Here is a 22611-nt window from a genome sequence, read left to right on the forward strand (position 1 = left end):
CTCCAAAATCATTAACCTAAATTACATTAAAATATAAATAATATTAATAATGAAAAATAAATAAATAAAACAACCCGCTTGTTAAACTGCAATAATGCTCTGTGCCCTCATATACCCATATTTAAATTGCACAAATGACATTTAAAAACAAAAAAAATAAAAAAAATAACAGAAATTCAGTAATTATTCTCAATAATTAACCCATTTGTTAAACCCTAATTATATTTTATATAAAGCCCATTAATTGAATTCTAATAATGCTGTGTCTACATCCATATTTAAATTTCATGTATGACATTTAAAAAGTTTAAATAAATAAATACAACAAAACCATATCTTAAACCCTAATTATATCCATTTTAAAAATGCAAAAAAAAAAAAAAAAAAAGTAGAAAAGTAAGGTAAAACCCATTTGTTAAACTCTAATAATGCTCTGTGCCCATATATCCATTCTAATTAAAAAACCTAAACAAAACCAGAGAGTAACATTCTCCCAGACATCACTGCTTGCCTCCCTCACTGGCTTCCCTCCCCCTCACATTCCCTCATGAATGAAAATGAAAAGTCCTAGTCATTTAGCAGTCTCTCTCGGGTGCTGCAGTGGGCTGCGCGTGTCTATTTGACTGGCGTCTAGACAGAACTGCTGAATGTAATCAACATGCCCTGGTCTCAGAGGGACACTGCCATTGTGTCTCTTCCAAAACACACTGCCTTTTCTGAAGGAGTAATGTGTTGCGTTTTAATTACATGTAGAGAATCTGTAATATGTCCTGTAATATGTAATATGTGCAGAGTTCAGTTTTCCATGAAAATTCTCAGTCCAGCCGCCCATTGCATGAACAACTCAGACCTCATGCACTCCGTAAGCACATGCACTAACCTCTAGATATACAATGCTTAATATTTCTAATATAAACAATTCATTTCCTGCTGTCTGTCTGGTTACAAACTGCGCAAATGTACCGAAAATCATCCCTCGGGTGAGATGAGACACCCCCCCCCCCCCCCACACACACGCACTGCTCTCTCTCATCAGCTCAGTGCACTGCTGCAAGTTATTTTGGATTAGACACAAAGAAGACCTTTCCAGAAGTAAACAACACACACAAACACACACACACACACACACACACACACACACACACACACACACACACACACACACACCCCACTCAAGAGACTTTTAGGACCTGCTGTTTTCTTCTTTTCTAAGATAAAAGCTCACCCGCATAATATATACCAAACAAGGCTTAGAGATGACACAGCAGGTGAAAAATACATCTATTCAGTGTTAGAAATTGATGTTTCATGGCTCAGCCTGGAACACATGTCAAGGAACTGTGATGTTTATGATTTAAGACATGATAAAAGATGGTGCTTGTTGTTCTACAAGATTAGATGATCCTTATGAGCTTTACTGCTCTTGGACACTTGAACTCACTTCACAGTCTCTTTGCGAAGTCTCAGCCCTTCCAAAAACTGTTGAAAACTCATTTAATTTCTCTATGCTTCTCTCATATCATTTTAACAATCTTTTTTTTATTCTGCTGGTGATTTACTTAAATATTCTGCTCATTTGTGTTTCCCGTTTTCATGCTACACTGCCATTTGCTTGTTTACATTTCATATTGTTCCCACACCATTGTTCCCATGTGATTTGTCTGTTTCTTGTAATTAATTGCTCATCATGCTCTTGTTAGATTTAGAAAGCCCTATTTAGATTCAGAGAAGAGACAGGAAATTAGTGGTGCTTATGTGTTCCATATGAACTTCTAGGCCACGCTTCTTATGCACAATTTTAGTTGATTCCTGTCCATGGCTCATCTAAATATTTGAGGAATGTTGACAAAATGTTTTCGAATGTGACAGGGTCTTACCGTCTGCAGAGAGAGATCCTGACTCTGTGCCTGACTTGCCCGGCTCAGGAACGACCACGTGGTGAGTTTGTAGTGGTTGAGCAGGCACACAACCACTACGACCATCACAGTCATCACGACGATTATGATCACGATCTGCACAAACTCCAGTTCAGCTGCAACATAAAAAGACAAAAAGAGCTTAAAACAGTGCAGAATGAAAAAACAACATCTGGTAATAAAAAAAATAATAATACTTGTTTAGTCTAATTTTGACCAAAAGATGGCAGCAGAGTCAAATCAACATCCATGACGACTACAGTCTCCCAAATTGGTGATATCATCTGGCAAAAAAAGGTGAAAGCCATTTTGGTTTGACATGGACAACAAGAAGAAACAGTTCACTAGGATAGTTCACTGGATTAAAGCAAGATCACTAATACAGCAAGTACAAGTACAGCTGCTGTGAAATTAGTTGAAAGATACGCTCTAGAAATTGGATAAAGCTTTTATTTTCTTTTTCATCATTTTTAATTGCATTACATATTCATTCATTTAGCATAAGCAATTTTTTTCTCAAATAATATCACTATATATTTCAAAGCCGGTAACTAGTTAAAGGGTTAGTTCACTCAAAAATGAAAAAATTGTCATCAATTACTCACTCTTGTGTTGTTCTTTGAAACACAAATAAAGAGATTTTTAATGAAATCTGAGCTATTTCGCTACCTCCAAAATTTTCTCAAGAGACATGATCCTTTTGTATGATGAACAGATTTAATTTATGCTTTCATTCACATATAAACATTGATCTGTTCATCATATAAAGCGATCGTGTCTCTTCAGAAAATTTGGACTAAGCCGCTCAATTCATATGGATTAGTTTTATGATCTCTTTATGGACGTTTTGAAGTGTCAAAGTGGTAGTTGCGTAGACTGTCAATGGAGGAACAGAAATCCCTCAGATTTCAATAAAAATATCTTCATTTGTGTTCCAAAGATGAACAAAAGTCTTAGGTATTTGGAACGACATGAGGGTGAGTAAATGACGAAATTTTTATTTCTGGGTGAACTAACCCATTAACTAGTTACTTAAAGTTCTTTAAGTAACATTTCACTCATAAATGAACATTTTGCCATTATTTACGCACCCTTATGTCCTTCAAGTGCTGTTATTTTCCCCTCAAAAGAGAATTCTGAGGAATCTTTATGCAGCTCAATTTAATGTTTTGACAGCTCATCCTGCATCACAGGCACCATATTTAATTAAAGGGTAAATAATAGCTACATTTTCTGTCCGTTTCTCATTTAAATCTACCACAAGGCTTCAGAAGACTTGGAATATAGTGCACAAGTTATATGAAATTCTTTTAAAACATGCTTTTGTAGTGCTTTTGAGATCTTGAGTGGTGTGGTTTATAAAGGTTTATGAATTGTCATATAGAAAGTTCTGTCATCATTTATGCCTCTCACCTCATTCCAAACCTGTATGACTTTGTCTTCAACAACTTTGGACCCATTTGACTTTCATTGTATGGATGAAAAAAAAAGAACCTAATATTTTTCCAAAATATCTTCTTTTGGAGTTCCACAGAAAAAAAAGAGGTTTGGAACGACATGAGGTTAAGTAAATAATGACAATTTTCATTTTTGGGTGAACTATCCCTTTAAAGATTCTTTCAAATTATCTTTTTATGTTCCATGAAAAAACTAAGAGTATACAGATTTAGAATGACATTAGGGTGAGCAAATAAATAAAAAGTTCACCCAAAAAGTTTCTGTCATTAAATAACCAGAGAAGCTTTTTTCCCAATATCCTGGCTTGCAAGAATCAAAGTGATAAAGGTAAACAGCTTGACTGATGTTTCTGAAAATGTGTTCTTTTTGAACATGAAGAACACCCTGCTGGACTCACACTTGCTCTCTCAGTCAAGACCAAGACTGTTTCTCAGATGGAAACGCTTGTGGAGTTCACAGGCTTTTCAGACAACAAAAATGAGCTCTCCACCAACTGCGCTGAGGGACCGTTCTGGAACCTCGTACAGTCGAGTAAACCGAATGGAGAGGCTGAAAGTGAGAGTGTCACGAAGAGAGAATGAAAGAGTGAGTTGTTGCCTGCAGTGCAGTACTGCGGGATACTGGCACTCACACATCAAAAGAAACAAACACTTCTCTCCTAATTTAGGGCATAAGAGGAGGAAGCAAAAGAGGGAGAGAGAGCACAGAGAGGAGGACATAGAAACCAGCCAGGCAAGACAGACAAAGGAAGTGACAATCAGACAGGAGGGCAGATAAGACAGAGAGAATGAGACACAGATCAGAATACTGGTAAGAACAAATAAGACTACAAACACAAACCTATCAGACGGGAACTGAATCAATACAACACAAAATCACAGCAGGCTTCAAACTAGCCCATGAACGCTGAGCTGTTCCCTTGACTTTAGATCAAAAACACAGGCAATAAAGGCAAGTCTTTTTAAATGTACAGTGGGGATTTGAGAGTCGAAAATCGAATTTCACCTGGAAATAAACAGTTTTAGGATGTATTTAAAATGTCATGATGTAAAATTAATAATAAAAAAATCTGCAATATTTCTAGGTCACTAATTAAATGAGCATATTTGTGACTGACTATGCAAACTTGTTTGTACAAAAAGTCAGATTGTCTTGCTTTCACAGAAGTACTGACTCAAATCATATAAATCGTACAAAACATTTTTTAATATCCAGATGAAAACATTTATAATGAAAAAATAATTCTAACAAAAAACTATTACATTTGAAAATGCAAAGCAGAAGCACCCCACTGTGCTTTTGGATCCCACTGTGCTTAACATGCTCAGATCAATTTCACAGACTTTGTCTCAGTTAACTCTAACAAACAACCCCCCAGAACACCCTAGCAACCACCTAGCAACCAACTAGAACACCTTAGCAATGGCAACACATAGCAATGTACGAACAATTTTAAACCCTTTACAATCTTATAGCAACACCCTGACAACCACCCTAGCATTGCAGTGGTGAATTATCATTGGCAAGCACCACCCAAATCTTCTGAATAAAATTGTAATATAAATAAACAAATAAATAAAAGCAACAATCTAGTAATGTCCTTGAACACCACATAGAACACCTTAGCAAACAAAAAATCATTGAGAACACCTTAGAAACTGCATAGCAACACCCTGATAACCATCCATAGCATTGTGGTGGGGAGTTTAACATGGGCAAACCCTAACACTCAAAATAATTAATTTGTTTGAGAAGGACAAACTTAAATTAAACAAATTAGTTCAGTCAAATGAACTTTTATTAGTATTTAGCAAATGTTCTTTTTTGAGTTCACAGAACTGACATATTTTAAGTAAATTGAACTGTTTCATTGTTTTGAGTATTGTGAACTCATTTCTTTTCATTTAGAGAACTTAAGTTTAACTGAAACTGGGCTGGGATTTCTATTTGGCACTCGAAAGGGAGTAAATGCTAAAATTAAGTGTCATCTAATGTTTTTTTTTTCGTGTAAGATTAATGTTAAATTGGAGATTTAGTAGTGATTAATGTTTTGTTATGCTAATGTAGAAGAGTTTCTGTTAATGTGGGTTTTTGGAGAGTTACTATCATGGTGACAAGTGGTGCATGTGGCTTGGTTTGAGAGCAGGGATGTTAAATGTTTTATATTGCTGTACTCATTCAACAAGTGCTATACCATGCTATTGCTAACATGTTAGCAAATTAACATTTCTGAATTAGCTTGTTATAACTAGCTAAGTTTCCACTAATAAAAATATGTTGAGATTACATGATAATTTTATGTTAAATGTATGAATTTATGCAAATATTTGGATATAATAACAATTAAAATGTATGAGTACAAAATAAAAAAAGTTCTGCATACTTAAAATTTGAATATCTTAACTTAAAAATTGATGTAACCAATTGCCTAATTTTTTTGTTTTGTTTTGCCAACTGATCCAGGTTTACAGTGCACCCAGATTTGCTTAAAAATGTGTAATACAATGTATTAATTAATTAATTAATTAATTTAAAAACTGTCAACAAACACTCCAGATTCCACTCTTAGAAATGCTTTGTGATTGTTTGCCCTGCTAAATTATACAGCTTAAGCTGAGAGCTTTTGGAACACGACAGTTTGTTTCTAGCTGGTCTAAGCTGTCAGTAGACATTTTTGGACCAACAATATGCCAGCTATTGGTGATTAAGCTGGTTTTTGGAACATGGTAGCTTGTTAACCAAATAATGACCTGCTTACATCAGCTAATGACCAGCTTAGACAAGCTAGAAAAACCTGCAACCATGTAAATTCAGTAACACCCAAATCCAGACAAGGCACTCCAGTCTAAGTAAAACAATAACTCTGCAAACATCCAAATCCAGTCTGAATCAATACATTTAAACGGTCTTGTGCTGATAACTGTAAATCAAAACATTTAAAACCAAATCCGAGGCTGTTCTTTGATTGTTACTATGTCCTGTCCAATTCTCCCACTGACACACTCTCTGTCCTATTTAACACTGACCTCTTATGCCAATCACAGAGAGACAGAACGAGAGCGTGAACAAATGAGAGTGGGTCTGGGTATCACAGACTGCAGATTAGCCATACACAGACTGAGTTTCTCTCCGCAGACCACAGAGAGAGGATCAAAATCCATCAGGCCGCTCTGTCACCAGGCAGAGCAGACAGAAAGCGCTAGACCAGACGAGAGTGAGAGGGAGAGAGAGTGTGTGTGGGTGATGAGGAGAAGAGGGGGGGGCGAGAGAGACAGAGAGAGAAGGTGTGTGTGAGAGGCAGACGAAGAGAATAGAGATTTGTAGATGGAGAGAAGCAAAGTGTGTCTTGAAGGTGACATATTCAGTGGAGTAGATGGAGGTCACATCCGTAGGTGTCATTACTTCCTGTCCTGACTACTTTATGAAATAGCTATGACAAGGATGTGTCTAATACGGAGACGAAGACATCTCCGATTGTCAAGCAGATGTTTTCATGTTTTATGTGTTATAATCAGTGGCTGTGAATAGTTGTGCTCCAGTCTATCATTTTTCAATGGCTGGATATTGATTCGGTGGAATCGCAGAACAAAATGCCAATAAATGTCATCACTTCTGATATACATCCACTGACTTCTAATATACATCCACTGAGTCCAGCTGCAACTTGGGTTTATATATATAAAAAAAAAAAAAAAATGGGACAATAAATTGATTCATCTCGATTCGTGGATCGATTTTCCGAATGCATTGCGATTCTCTCTTGAATCGATTCTGAGCTTAGTTTTTAACAGCAGAAGGCGCTCTAGGCTAGTTTTTAACCGCACGCTAAAATGCTCAAGAAGAAGAGACCGCTCGTGCGTGGTTTGGCCATGTACTTGCACCTCAGAATGCTTTTATGACGCGAGATTAATGTACACAGCCCACTGCAAACACCCTTGTAATTCGCTTCAACCTTTTCGAATTTTATGAATGATTTTTTTTTTATAAGGTTCAAATGGTGTGTTTGTAAGGAACTGGAAGCAAGCAGAGTGTTTGTAAAGCACGCAGTGCCATCTGCTGTTAAAAAAACAGATGTCGATTTGAAAGAGAAACGTGATGCATTCGGAAAATCTCAGAATCGATCCAGAATCATTTCTTGATTCGCAATTCAACGATTTATTGTCCCAGCCCTAAAAAAAAAAAAATGGATTATTGTTTTCTTTCTTCTTTTTTGACACAACACTAACAAAAATGACTGCACCAATAAAAACATAATATACAATATGAATATTTTATTAATAATACTTTTATTATTATTATTATTATTCATAAATAAATATTTCTAATTAATATTATGGGTTTTTTATAGTATCATGATAATTTACTAGCATTTTGTTTAGCAATAATTCAGTATTTTTGTTAGTGCGGCATAATAACAAAAATAATAACAATATTATCAATAATAATTATTATTACCTAAATTGCATTACATTTTAAGTTGTTTAGATCTTATTTGGGTGAACTTTTTTTTCTTTGTTTCAGGCTGTCTAACTATCAAACTCTTGTCAAGTTACATGTTGCTCGCTTGAGAATTAATAAATGTAAAAAGCATTGATGCAAACAATGTTTCACTTTAGCTGTGAACACACTCTTTCCTGTTGAACACACAGTGTTTAAATGAGTTGTCCAGTGCTATTCTTTAGAGACCACTGAATTTTATCAGCAGACCTGAAATTAAAGAACACAAACTGAATAAGTAGAAATAAGTAGAAAAATGTAACTATTGGTAAAAATATCACTTAATCTCAATTATTGGCTTATGTCTACTTTTACTTGTAGGCAAAACTGATTTCTCACTCAACTCACTGTGTAATGAGAACCAGGGATGGGTCAGGTGGTTAACAAGTCTTCCAACAACTAGGTTGACTAGTAAATTTAACAGCAGTGGTGCATTAAAGAGAAAACACAATTCTCAAATAGTTGAGAGATGCATTTATTGTTCACAGTAGTGAACTACACAATTGTCATGTAACACCCTAAAGGTTTGCAGGAGGTGTGTGTGTGTATATGTATGTGTGTGTGTGAAAGAGAGAGAGAGAGAGAGAGAGAGAGAGAGAGAGAGAGAGAATACTCATGTTCACCTGAACCCCCTACTAATCTAACATTCAGAGGGGTGTGTGTGTGTGTGTGTGTGTGTGTGTGAGAGAATGTAGCCAGATCTGTCTAGATGCTTTATGCTACAAACACACACTAATCCTAAATAATTAACACTGTCACACATAATACCAAGTGCCACACACACACACACACACACACAGACACACACACACACACACACACACACACACAAGCACACAGATCCTCCAGACGGTCTGGGAGATGGGCACTGCGCTTCAGACGCTGCATCATGCCAAGCTAGTGCCGAATAACAGGAACAGGTGTGCTTACCTGAGGTCAAACCCTGCCCGCTGTGTACATACAGTACAGGACACAACCATATCAGTGTGTCACCACTCGACAACAAACTAAACTCAACTACACAATACCAAAAAAAGGTTTAGCTGCTTTAAAAGGTGCAACTTGTCCAAGGTTTTACTGTGCTACATGCATACAGCACAGCAGGCATCAATATTTACTGTGTATTTCACAATATTCACTGTATTTTTGATCAAATAAATGCAGGCTTGGTGAGCATGAGAGATTTCTTTCAAAAACCTTCAAAAGTTTAGGGTTGGTAGGATTTCTTAATAGTAGTGCATATAATAAATCAGCCAGTTGGAAGGTTATTCAATCACTGAGACGTATTGGTAACAGGGCCAGAACTGACTACCTGCGGGCTAGACAGCTTATTTTACAACAGGAAATACATCATTACACAAGACAAATCGAAACCTAAGGCTACATCTCCAATGCAGAGGACGTTTGAAGAGAAAGATTAAATTGACAAGTAGAGTGATTTTGTTTGTCAGCGTGTCTATCGCGGTCAGGACACTCCTACATAACATTCAAGTGTTTTGACAGGCGATTGAGAGCATCAGCGGCGAGACGGCAATAAGCGTTACGACTGTTTACTACTTGACAGAGATCCATGCATCTTTCATATGGAGGACTCCTCGTCTGGGCTCTGATATAATGTGGCATTTCATATACGCCATGTTTGGTTTTATAGATGTATACGCCTTTTGGTGCTCTAGTGGAAAATTTCCAAAAAGGTCTGACAAACCTGTCTGAGGGCGTTTTGTAAAGGAGCGATCACACAGGTTGTCTGTGTGCTGAAATGAAAGGCCAGAGGCATGCAGGGACAGCGAGCGAACAACACAAAACAAGCTGGCAGACTGGCACCCTGCTGGGCACCAGGAGAGTGGGCATCCAGCCCAGCCATGCAGAGGAGCCATCAAACAAACAGCACAGACAATCTGAACCAGGCGCCACAGCCACGTTCGCCAACGCAGCCTGGTCTCCGCAGCGATGCCACACGGGAGCTTTCACCGTCAATAACGAGATTATTTAAAAGAACGCAGACGTTGAAGGGGGAGGTGAAAAAGCACATATTTCGGCTTTGGAAACATTTTGAGTCTGTTCTTGTGACAATGTATAATTACAGATTCAGCAATTATAATCACAGTTTGCCTGAGCCAATATAACCAGGACTTATTTTGGACTCCACAGTTAAGGGTGGATGTGACCAAAAGAGATGACAGCTAAAGGTGTGGCGACCTAAACACGCACGTCGTGGTCTAAACATCAGCTCACCAAGCCCACAAACTTTAACAACCATGACCGGGATTATAAAAACCTTGCCAGACACGTTTTTTGTCTTTATTTCTTTTAAAAAGGTGCAAGAAGCGGAACAGTCTGCCTTGGGGCATACTTCGCTATAAAGAGAGTTTCTGAAAGATCTGTTGGAAGGGGAAAAAAAAGTGCCTTGCTTTCTAAAACATTCCTTCATGACCGCCAGATGAACTTGCAGGAAGAGCTTCAGCGGTGAGAATCACACTATACTGCATCTGAGAACATTAGAGTTCGGGTGGGACAAAGTTCACCGGTGACATTTCCAAAGAGCGGGTTCAGCGAGAGGAGAAAGAGAAAGGGATAGATGGAGAGAGGGATGAAGGAAGGAAGAAAGTCTGCTCTTTATTCCTCAAAGCCATGTTGTTGTTGTTAGCCCCACCCTTCGCCTTATTAAAACTTCGTCCTTCATGGGTGGTCCTGTTTAACGCTAAGAAGAACAAAGTATGGATTTCTAACGAAGAACAGATCGTTTTGTGGTTTGCTCGGGCTGTCGTGGCTAATGACTCACTCCCTGAGGCTGGATCCTGCACCAGCTGCACCACTGCTTTCAAAAGCTTCAAGCAGAACATGCAGTTGACATTCACTAGGTTACAGGTTTGGGTCTTGCTTGGAGCGAGATCTGTTACAAAGATGTGTGTGGACAAAAGAATCTATTCTACTGTAAGTACTACTGTAATGACGTTCATTCTAATGAATGTTCTATTCGTTGAAGAATCCTTAAAAAATATATCATGGTTTGCACAAAAATATTAAGCTGCGCAACTGTTTTCAACATTGATAGGAAGAAATGCTTCCTGAGCACTAAATCAGCATATTAGAATGATTTCCGAAGGGTCATGTGACACTGAAGACTGGAGTAATGATGCTGAAAATTCAGCTTTGCTATCTCAAGAATAAATGTAATTTAACCATCACAAAATTTTAACGTTCAGCATGAAATATGGAAAACCATTAACTTTGAGATGAATAGTTGATGAGAAAAGTTAAATTGTTGATGTGAGACCTCTGTTTTAGCAAAGCGCTATTCAAGAAATAGTGCACTTAAAGCACTTAAAAGTTTCCTGATAATTTGCTCATCCCCATGTCATCCAAGGTGTTTGTCTTTCTTTCCTCAGTCCTAAGAAATTCCTAAGAAATTAAGGTTTTTGAGGAAAATATTCCAGGATTTTTCTCCATATAGTGGACTTCACCGGGGTACAACGGGTTGAAGGTCCAAATTGCAGTTTCAGTGCAGCTTCAAAACACTCTACACAATCCCAGACGAGGAATAGGGGTGGTATGTAGCGAAATGGTCAATAATTTTCTAAAAAAAAAAAAAAAAAAAATTTATATACTTTTTAACCACAAATGCTCGTCTTGCACTAGCTCTGCGATGCGCCATGCATTGCGTAATCACGTTGGAAAGGTCATGCGTGACGTAGGCAAAAGTACCGCGGTAGGGCAAAAAAAAAAATTTCATTTTCTCCTCCAACTTCAAAATAATGCGACATTGTTGTTTTACCTTTTTTGTAAAGGGTGTTTGAATTAGTCTTTGCATGTTTGTTTTGTAGACACTGGATCGGTAGTTTTGCCTACGTCACATGTGACCTTTCCAATGTGATTACATCATGCGTGGCGCATCGGTGAGCACTGCAAGACGAGCATTTGTGGTTAAAAAGTATATACATTTTTATTTATTTTTTTTAGAAAATGATCAAACAATTCGCTAAACAAGACCCTTATTCCTCGTCTGGGATTGTGTAGAGTGTTTTGAAGCTGCATTGAAACGGCAATTTGGACCTTCAACCCGTTGTACCCCAGTGAAGTCCACTATATGGAGAAAAATCCTGGAATGTTTTCCTCAAAATCCTTAATTTCTTTACGACTGAAGAAAGAAAGACATAAACATCAAATTATCAGGAAATTTTCGCTGCAATCTAGCACTATCCCTTTAAGTAAATGCTAGATAATAACTAAAGTAATGGACAATCTAAAACAATCGTCCACAATTAAATAACTAATTACTTATTAAATGTTACATAATACTAATCAAAAAATACAACACTAATACAGGCTAATTGTTGATGTAGGTAGACACAACATTAAAGATCTGATCAAACCGATTATCGGCTAAAATTTGAGTTGAAGCAGAGGCCCATCTTGTTGAACCAGGGCATTGTGCGTGGGCATCAGGATCATCCTGGGTAATGCCAAAAGCACTCAGACTGGCATGACAACACTGGCCTTTATCAATAATTCATAGTGGCACCTCGGGGCTGCTTAACCCGGCCCAGCTTTCAGTGTGCTGAGCTCACTGTGAAGCCATGACTGCAAGAGAGGCTGCTTTTCCAACAGGCAATCTGTTTGGCTCAATTTCTGAGGGCCATTTTGTTCAATATCTTACTTTTGCTTCAGAGCTGCACTTTTTGGGAGGTTTTAAGGTGCATTTAGATGTCTGTGAAGTATTCAAAATGCTGCAATATTCAAAGGATAATTCAAAACCGTATGTTCATGTTTAGCAGAAACACATTCTGTACCATATGTGAAGAGTCTCTGTGAGAGGCAGGAAAAACTACTGAAAGGCCTTTTTTCTACCTACTGTGTGGGAATTCCCCAGGACTAAATTCATAATTTATGATCCAGACAGAATATGAACTTTTCACTCCAAGAACAGAGAAAGAGTCTGTGTTTCACAGAACCGTCACTGGCAGGCCAGCCAGAGCAGCAAAATGCACAAAGCAAACACCAGAACACAAAACAGAGATCAGATCTAGACAGACAGCAATGCTTCAGACGGACAGATGGAGAGAAATACTAATTATATTACACAGTGCATCAACCAAATCTTAATTTAATATCAAATTCTAGATCCAAACATGCTTTTGTAGCCAAGACCTTCCAGTTGAAGGGGTTTTCACTGGTAAACAAGTATAATATGTACTATAATAAACATGACTAAGGTTCAAAAACTTGGGGTTAGTAAGATTTTTTCTTTTTATGTTTGTGAAACTCTCTTGCCGAGGCTGTGCTGTGTTTATTTGATTTAAAAAATACAGTAAAAGAAATAATATTGTGAAATATTATAATTTAAAATGACTGTTTTTTTATATGAATACATTTTAAAATGTAATTTATTCCTGTGATGGCAAAGCTGAATTTTCAGCAGCCATTATTCCAGTCTCCAGTGTCACATGACCCTTCAGAAATCATTCTAACACGCTGCATTAGTGCTCAAGAAACATTTCTTATTATTATCAAATGTTAAAAACGGGTGTGCTGCTTATCATTTTTGTGGAAATCGTGATACATTTTTTCAGAATTCTTTGATGAATAGAAAAGAACTGCATTTTTTAACATTGTAAATGCCTTTACCTGTGAACAATTCAAATCATCATTACTGAATATAAACTTTTACTGACCCCAAACTTTTGAACAGTAATGTCTAATAATTTAAATACGATTTTACACAAGTAACAATGACTTGAACAACTGGACAAAATCTGTGGTTAATATTATCAAATTTTGAGAATTTTAACAAAGCTTCGCATAGTAACAAAGTGTAACCACTAAATAAGGTTCGTTATTTCTTCAAGATGACCATTTCTATTCTTAATATTCTTAATACAATTGAATTCTGACTAGCTACTGTCATAGATCACATGAAATGAGATTGGCAACACCAGAAAAATGGAACTTAACTATTCAGTTACCAAGAAATATATGTCATAAATAAGCTGTCAGTATAAACAAATGTCTCCATCTATCCATAAATGTTTGCTCGCAAGTTGTCGCAACCCTCAGACAGTCTACTCATGAGCTCTTTGTTTATGAAGTCCGGAAGGCAGGAGACATTTGCCCCAGACTCGAGTTAAAACACTGTCTGCTGGGTTTACATATCAGACGCATTCAGAGACAGATTGCAGAGACGGCGGAGAGCCAAGATCAGACATTTACCGAAACGAAACGCGTGTGAAGCAGCTGATAAGAGCTGACAGCCAGACAAGACTGCAGGCGAAATTACATAAAACAAACTCAAAGTTAAACTGCACGCTCTAGCTTGAGTCACATGTACAGATGACAAAATGCAAAAGAAGTCTGGCATAATTAGCAATGAAGGAAAAAAGTAAAACACTCACAAATCTCCATTCCCTGGAGCTGGGATCCGCATGTGACGTTCGAGCCATCCGGTGCGGTGAGGTTTCGCATGGAGTACGCGGGAGACTTCAACCGGTGCGCGAGCCAGCCGGTGTGTGCACGTCCAACAGCTCGCGCTGAGACTGAAAGCCCTCGGCAACAGCCTTGACATGCTGTTTTTTTCACTACATGCTCTCGGGTAACCGCTTCACTTCGCTCTGACTTACTAAACTGAACTCATCCGCTCTCTATCTCTTTCTCTGACCCCTCCGGTTGAACACAAAAATCAGAGTGTTTGTGAGATCAAGCCAACGGAGCTCCTCTCCACCCCCTCCTGCACACCCCCACACTCTACTCGCACACACGGCTGGTCTGTCGGTGACCGGCTGAGGGGGTGGGGGGTGGGTGGGTTGTGGTCGAGTGCAGTGCTCGGGTGTCTAGCGTTACACCTCCCCATTAATGCCAGACACAAGCAGTCAAGGCAAGCATTGTAGGGGGCTGACCTTGGGGTGACCCCGCTGTCTGGCGACACAGAGCACATGTGTCCAGAACTACAGCCCCCCTCCGTTAAACTACAGGCCCCGCAGTCTGTCTATAAATAACCTGGCAGCTATATGGGCTTTTATTGTGGGGCAAGGCAATACACCCGAATCCACACTGGGCTAAAAGGGAGGAAGGCATGCCAAATAGTCTGTAATTCAGAGAAATGTCAAAAAGTAAAAAAAAAAAAAAAAGTATATATATATATATATATATATACACACACATACACACACACTTTATATTGAAATACATAGAAAAAAATATTTTTAAATATTAAATTATTTAATAGGACAGCTAAATTGTTATATTTAACGCACTTCATTATTATTAAAATAAAAATGTCACATCCACGCAGAAAAACAGAAAAACCTTTTCAGTTAAAAAATTACAAATAAAATATTTGCGCAAACAATGACCATATTTCACTTTTTTGGTCGAAATGAAATTTTAACTTTTAAAATCTCACCCCTAGTTAGTAATTCAGCCCTTAGGGGAATAAAATGACATTTATCTGTCTGAGGTCTAGTCTGGAAGTCGAGTCGATCCCGACACACGTACGCAGACAGACACATCCCCCCGTTAAAGCAGACATGGGGGACAGACAGAGTGGGGGGTTTAGGGGTCAAGTCTGAATTTGAATGGCTGTCTGAGGAGGAAGTCTCTGGGGCAATGAGGTGGATTCTCTCAGCATGCTAATGCTACAGGGGCTGGTTGTGAGGTAAGAGAGACCTGCCACCCTGTAAACTACCAGACAATACAATTTCTATATCATTAAACATAATCCAAATAAAGAACATTCAAGTTAAATGCATTACTGAAAAACTGATTAAAATTTTTATGAGATGAAATTAATTTCAAGTAAAACTATATGGGTTTTGTTGCTGTCTGATAAACAGTGCCACCTAGTGTCTCCCCTGAACCATTTAAAAATGTCTCTATATGGCAGGGGTATTCAACATTTTCAAGTAAAGGACTCCTTGCTGGATTGAGAGATAGATCAGGGACTCAGTGTTACATAGAGTATAATATTGGGTGTTCCATTTTAAGCCTGGATCATATAAACGTTTTATTTTAAAGGTATACTATGCAACTTTTTTGTTCAAAATTTACAAAACTGCTACAATGAGTGAGGATAACATGAATCAATCTTCTAAACCGTTGTTTTGTCTTATCCTGAATCACAACGGTATGTCTAAAAAGTATTTGTACAGTGAATTATTTAGCTAAACTTAATTGTCCTAAATTTAGCTTCAGTTAAAAGTTAAAATATATTTAATAGTTAATATTTAGTTAACTATTAAAGGGGACCTATAATGCCCCTTTTACAAGATTTAATATAAGTCACTGGTGTCCCCAGAATGTGTCTGTGAAGTTTCAGCTAAAATATCCCACAGATCATTTATTACAGCTTGTCAAATTTGCCCCTATTTGGGTGTGAGCAAAAACATGCCATTTTTGTGTGTCCCTTTAGATGCAAATAAGCTGCTGCTCCTGGACCGCTTTCCAAAAGAGGACAGAGCTTTAACAGCTCAGGCTTTGGTTGCTCAACAACAACAAAGGTGGAGAATCTCACGCAGCCAAAATGACGACGGTGTTCAGCCTTACATTGTTCAAACTGGAGTCAGACACTGATGGAGAGACTCAGGAAGTAGTTACAAGATTTAGAATGTAACTGGACGTTTCTGAATGGTTAGTGGATAAATTTATGTTATGTATTTTTTGTTGATTCAAATTTATGTTTGTATTCATGTATTTTTAGGTGATTCAACTCATGTGCCATCATGCTAAACTTTTGTGCAAATCCAGTATTGAGCGTAAAATGACGGCATGGTAACAACACTCTGCTACAACAACTCTTCCTCTTGTCTAAAGCAGCCCAACATGGCCTCACCTCCTTTGTTGCATGTTCTCAGGGCCAGGGTTAAGGTAAATTTTAGGGTTAGTGATGACACTAACATGGGAAGAAGCTTGTTGTAGTCCCTACCAGCTGTTTGTTTGTAGTCCTTAAACAGCAAATTATTTTCTTAAAAGAAAATATCTCCCTTTGCATTGAACTTTGAGCGTCATAACTTTGCAGATGTTGTTTATGCTCTAATATCTAAAGTTAAAAAAGTGAAATCATAATCAACCACTATTTTAACTAATATGCTATTTTTTAAATGTATATTCATTTTCCCCCACAAAAAAAAAATAGTTTGATATTTAAAAATACAATTCATCAGCCTCCCTGCAGTACCACCAGAGACCCCTAGGGGTCATAGACCCCCTGTTGAAGACCCCTGCTCTATGTTTTCAACCACAAAATAAACATCACTCAACTAAAATCAGTTAAACAAACATCAGCCTGAAAAAGTTTCATTTGTCCATGTTAGTATATACTTGAAATAGCTATGCTAATAATAGAGACACAAACAATGTTCTCTGAGTCAGGACTGATGACTAGCTAGCAAATATCATAATCCTGCTCAGTCAACCCTGAACAGGTTCTACAAAAAAACTTGACAGTTTACCTCATAACAAAAGGAAACATTACAAGATCCTACAAGATGTCCAACAAATAGCTGATGACTGGATCCTCAAAATACCAGTGCTGTTTTACAGATTACTGCGTAAACTAAATTACATGGTGAGCTTCACTTGATGACAGGTTTCTTTTTTTTCCATAAACCATCCCATGTCTTTGTGGCAGTTATAAAATTGTGCAACCCATTCTGTCAACGGAGGGAAAGTCCTGAGAAACGGCGAGATGCAGACATGTGAAAACATTCCAGTTATAACCTGTAATATAACTGCAAGAACAAAAATGGCAGCCATCGCTGAGGCACTTCCATCTGCAACCTGCGTTCTGTGATATTCGCACAAATCCCCGCAGGACGTGGTGTGCGAGACGGGAGGAAGGGGAAATTGTCTGCTTGTGCGAGTAGGTTTATGACTGGGGATTGCTATCTGCAAAGCCAAGATGGGCCGCCTGCAGATGTGATGCACTGCAGTGTGTGCGCGCGTGTATATAATCATCAGGTATTGAGTTTTTTTCACCTCTCTCCTGCAGCCTGCTGAGCATCGTAATGGGTCGTCTGCCCAGGAGTGAGGTAATGTCTAGGTTTAATGCCAGCCTCCTGCACTGGCGCACACTCACAGGGGCACAACAGGAAGAACAGCAGGCGCCGCAACTCCCAAAATGGCTGCTGTTGTGACTCTTAATGATCCTGACAACATAATTAGCATTTTGCTAACGAGCCACATGGCAGTGCTTCCTTCCCCGGACGCTGCCATACGGCCTCGTGGACAACACCTGCGTGCTCTCGGACCCCCTTTATGACACATCATCTCCTCGGTGATGCAGACGCAGCGACTGCAAACAGTCATCAAAGCGGAAGATCTCGCCGACAAATGACCGTGTGTTTCTCGAAGTGGGCCACTACCCAGCAGGCTGTCAGTTCTGACTCCCAGTCGTTGCAAAATACTATAAAAACCTCATTAAATAATAACAGCACTCCATATGTCCAATTGACATCTCTGTGTGTTTACAAACAAGAGAAACTAACCTGGGGTTTGATGTGCCACTGTTGGGGAATTTTACAAGTAAAAAAGTACAAAAATCCACCACAAAGAAACAAAGAGCAGTAACAGCACTGCGTGTTCAAATGAACACTATGAATGTGATGATGTTTTCACAAGAGAAATTCAGGTTGCTGATGTAGCTTGTGTAGCTTAAAATATTTAAAGGGATAGTTCTCCCCACCAAAATGAAAATTGTGTCATCATTTACTCATGTCTTTCGACACCCCTGTGACTTTCTGTAACTTCTATTTAGTTTGATGCTTTAAAGGATTAGTCCACTTTCAAATAAAATTTTCCTGATAATTTACTCACCCCCATGTCATCCAAGATGTTCATGTCTTTCTTTCTTCAGTTGAAAAGAAATGAAGGTTTTTGATGAAAACATTCTAGGATTTTTCTCCTTATAGTGGACTTCAATGGCCTCTAAACGGTTGAAGGTCAAAATTATACCAGACGAGGAATAAGGGTCTTATGTAATGTATATGCTTTATATAAACAAATGATCGCCTTCCAAATGCTTCCGCCAAAACCACACTTTCGTATTTTTCTAAAAGCTTACGCTGTATGTCCTACGCCTTACCTATTCTACTTACGGAAGAAATGTAACTGCGCTGCGTTCGTTCCGTAAGTAGAATAGGGAAGGCGTAGGAAGTACCGTGTAAGCTTTTTGAAGAATACGGAAGTGCGGTTTTGGCTGAAGCACTTGGAAGGCGATCATTTGTTTATATAAAGCATATACATTTACATATTTTTCGAAAATGACCGATCGTTTCGCTAGATAAGACCCTTATTCCTCGTCTGGTATCATTTAAAGCTCTTTGAAGCTGCACTGAAACTGTAATTTTGACCTTCAACCGTTTGGAGAGACCATTGAAGTCCATTATAAGGAGAATAATCCTAGAATGTTTTCATCAAAAACCTTCATTTCTTTTCAACTGAAGAAAGAAAGACATGAACATCTTGGATGACATGGGGGTGAGTAAATTATCAGGAAAAATTTATTTGAAAGTGAACTAATCCTTTAAAGGAAGTACCATAAAAAAAAGTGATCCACAGACACATATTATAGGGTTAGTTCATACAACGATGAAAATTCTGTAATCAATTACTCATGCAATTCCAAACCCATTAGGTTTTTTGTTCATCTTCAAAACACAAATGACGATATTTTTAATATTAACTAATATATTGCCTCCAGGGCTTGACATTAACTTTTTTGTTCACCAGCCACTGTGGCTAGTTGTTTTTCAAAGTTACTAGCCACTCTGGCCAAAATTTTGATGTTGGTAAATTACATTTTATATGATTAAAGTTGACTTTGTTATGCTTAAATTACTTTATTTTGAGTCATTTTACTTGATTTAGAAGATGTAAAACACTTTTAAACTTTTAAATGCAGATTGACCACCGAAATCAAGACTACATTGTATATCAGCTGGTATGTACAGGTGGGCAAGAGGTGGACAATATGAGCATGGGCTAATATGAGATAAGTTATTTGTGTTAGGCTATATAAAAGAACAAAGAAGCAAATTACAAAAACAATAGTAAATTAAAAATAATCTTTTTTCAGATACAGTAGGTTTATTTAACATATAGTCTACATTTAATTAACATCTTTTGTTGTTTAATATTAACAGACAGGTAGGTCTATTTAATTGGGCTGCTGAATGCATGGACGTAACTGACGCATATTCAGTTATTACCCACCTGTTTACGTCCACTTAAGCCATAACCGACTGTATTCACGCGAGGTACTCCACACGATGGACATTTAGACATCTGTGTGCACGTGTATTTGACTATTCAGGCGCGAGGAGAACTGATCTCGCGTGCGACAGAGAGAGAGCGCTTCTGTTGTGTGTCATTCAGGGCAATTCCGCCTATCCCACCTTCACTAACTGCACGTAAATAACGAATTGTGTGATTGGATTGAAATCTTGTGCTACGACGATCTTCGACGATCATTTGGCTGTAAACTGAAATTATATTCAACCCGCCAAAGTGGCTAGTGGGAGTGGCTGTCTTACCCGCCACAGCTCAAATCTACCCGCATTTGGCGAGTTGGCGGGTGTTAATGTCAAGCCCTGATTGCCTCTATATAATATAAAAATCATTTTGCCTCACAAGAACATACACAGAGTAGAGTAAAAGCAAACAATGATTATGATCATCCAAAGTCTTCATTTAATTTCTTTCAGGGCACAGAGTACATTTTCTAACTCAAAGTCAAAACTATCACCTCCACATCTTTTCCAATCCCAAAAGAGTTTAAAACCTATCCATTTAAAGGAGGTGATGTTTACATCAGGGCCCTCATATTTTCACTCCACTCCCCTGAGTCACATGTTCAACCTCCAACCAATCACCACCCACAGATTCCCCAAAACTAAACAAGGCTGAGACCCAGCAGACACACCTCTTGCACATAGGTCGCCAGAGAGAGAAAGTGGCACATCAGACTCAAGCTCAGCTGACCCAAAACTTAAAAGCTCTGACCCAGAAAAACAGAAACTATAACATGCACATTCACTTCTTCCCTCGTAAAAACTACAAAATTAAAGCTATTCTAATTAAAGTATGACTCTGCCAAACAGTTGAATATGCTAGTTGAATATGCAAATCTATGAATATGCTAGTTAGCCCCACCTCCACTTACTCACATGAGCTCAGAGATCCACTCGGTCGACTTACTGAGGTACATAAGGGTATTTCATATGATTAGCCTTCTGCTTGACTTTTATCAAACAGCTAACAATGTGTTGCTAATGTTACACAAACCATGTTCCCGTTTGCCATCTCAGAGTCAGACAGCTGCCTTCTGAATGCTTTGAACAACTTAAAACGTCAATGGAGAAAGGCATATAGTTCATCATAACATCGTAATATAGATCATACACCAGCTATATTGCTAAATCTACACGATTTTTCTTAGCAACAGAAAAAACATACCGGGATAACCCGGCTTTTCTTGAGACTTCCCTCCGTCTGAGCCGTCATAGTTAATGATATGCTAAAGCCCGCCGGCAAGTTGACGTGATTGGTTACACGGTAGTTTGTGACGCAAGAAACACCAACTATTATAAAACTGTGAAGAACACATGTACACAAGGTAGTTAAAATATGGGAGTACAACTGTGAACTGTATGAATAGGAAAAAGACAAGATTGCAACTCACTTTTCTGGCGTGATGTTTTTAACAAACAAAGAGCCAGCAAAAAAAAAAAAAAAAAACAGAGCAGAAACTAAACAGCACCTCAGCAGGAAACATTCTTCTCATGTTTCATTCTCTCTCCCTCATACACACACACATTAAGAATTCATTTATTCCATTCATGCATCTTCAAGCAACAATGCAACCTGACATCCTGCAATCAGAGAGTGAATGAGTTTAGGGTCTGAATTTCATCCATACAGCCATGACTGATATGACATAAAAACACATTATGAGGCATTATGGGTAAACTGGAAATGAGCTAATAGGATGTCTCAGCATGAAAGTCTTTATTCACTGAGGGGAGAGAGAGGAGAAGATATTTGTGAGAAATGAACACCTCAGGGGAACAAAAACACAACGGGTTGGAAGAGGGAATGCAGAAAGAATGAGAAAGAATTCTCATTTGCATTCCAACTCATTTAAAATGGTTTATAAATGGGAAAACATTTTGGGTGCGGAGGGCACATGATTAAAAAACCAACATATCAGAGAGTTTTCATATCATTTTTTGACTGGAGCTATTTAGGTTCAGCAGCAAACTGCTATAAAGGCATTGAAAACATTCGTACTGTACAAGCCTTGGACTTTAGAAGAAAAACACTTATAGTAGGCTATACAATGGTATCAGATGCGCACGCACACACACTACCGCTGAAAGTTTGGGGTCAGTACGCTTTGCCATCACAGGTATAGTAATGAATAGTGCATATATATACACAATATTTTTTGAAATCAGTATTATTTTAAATACTATCAAACTATGCTATTTCTCTACCACTAAACTTTCAATAAGTGTGCTGCCATCCATTTGAACTCCTGAACTCTCTCTACATCATCAGCATCTGCACATCATCAACATCTGCACTGATCGGCTATGGTGAAGGCCATTACATCCATTAAGTTTTGAATCCTGTGGAGACCTTGAAGATGAAATTATTGTTATGTCACTTCTTCAGATAAAAGCAGTGCTGTGGATTAATGTTCATAAAAGATGCCTATGGTTTATTGTAGAGATATATACACAGATAAAAT

The 22611-nt window shown here is 38.1% G+C and overlaps 1 protein-coding gene across 2 annotated transcripts in view; it reads right to left on the reverse strand.

Moving 5' to 3' along the window:
• Positions 1-22611, reverse strand: part of ldlrad4b (low density lipoprotein receptor class A domain containing 4b) — a 60690-nt gene that overhangs the window by 9099 nt on the left and 28980 nt on the right. Inside the window, exons 1-2 of one of the 2 annotated variants that reach the window (XM_048211529.1) lie at positions 14261-14946; positions 1878-2032 (exon numbers count right to left, since the gene is read on the reverse strand). In XM_048211529.1, the coding sequence (XP_048067486.1) occupies positions 1878-2032; positions 14261-14330 (225 nt within the window). In that variant the 5' untranslated portion in view covers positions 14331-14946. Of the gene's footprint in view, positions 1-1877; positions 2033-14260; positions 14947-22611 lie in introns of those variants that run through there. The other variant, XM_048211528.1, reaches the window with a different exon arrangement.

The sequence above is a fragment of the Megalobrama amblycephala genome, linkage group LG13, assembly GCF_018812025.1.
Source record: "Megalobrama amblycephala isolate DHTTF-2021 linkage group LG13, ASM1881202v1, whole genome shotgun sequence".
NCBI classification, from domain to species: domain Eukaryota; kingdom Metazoa; phylum Chordata; class Actinopteri; order Cypriniformes; family Xenocyprididae; genus Megalobrama; species Megalobrama amblycephala.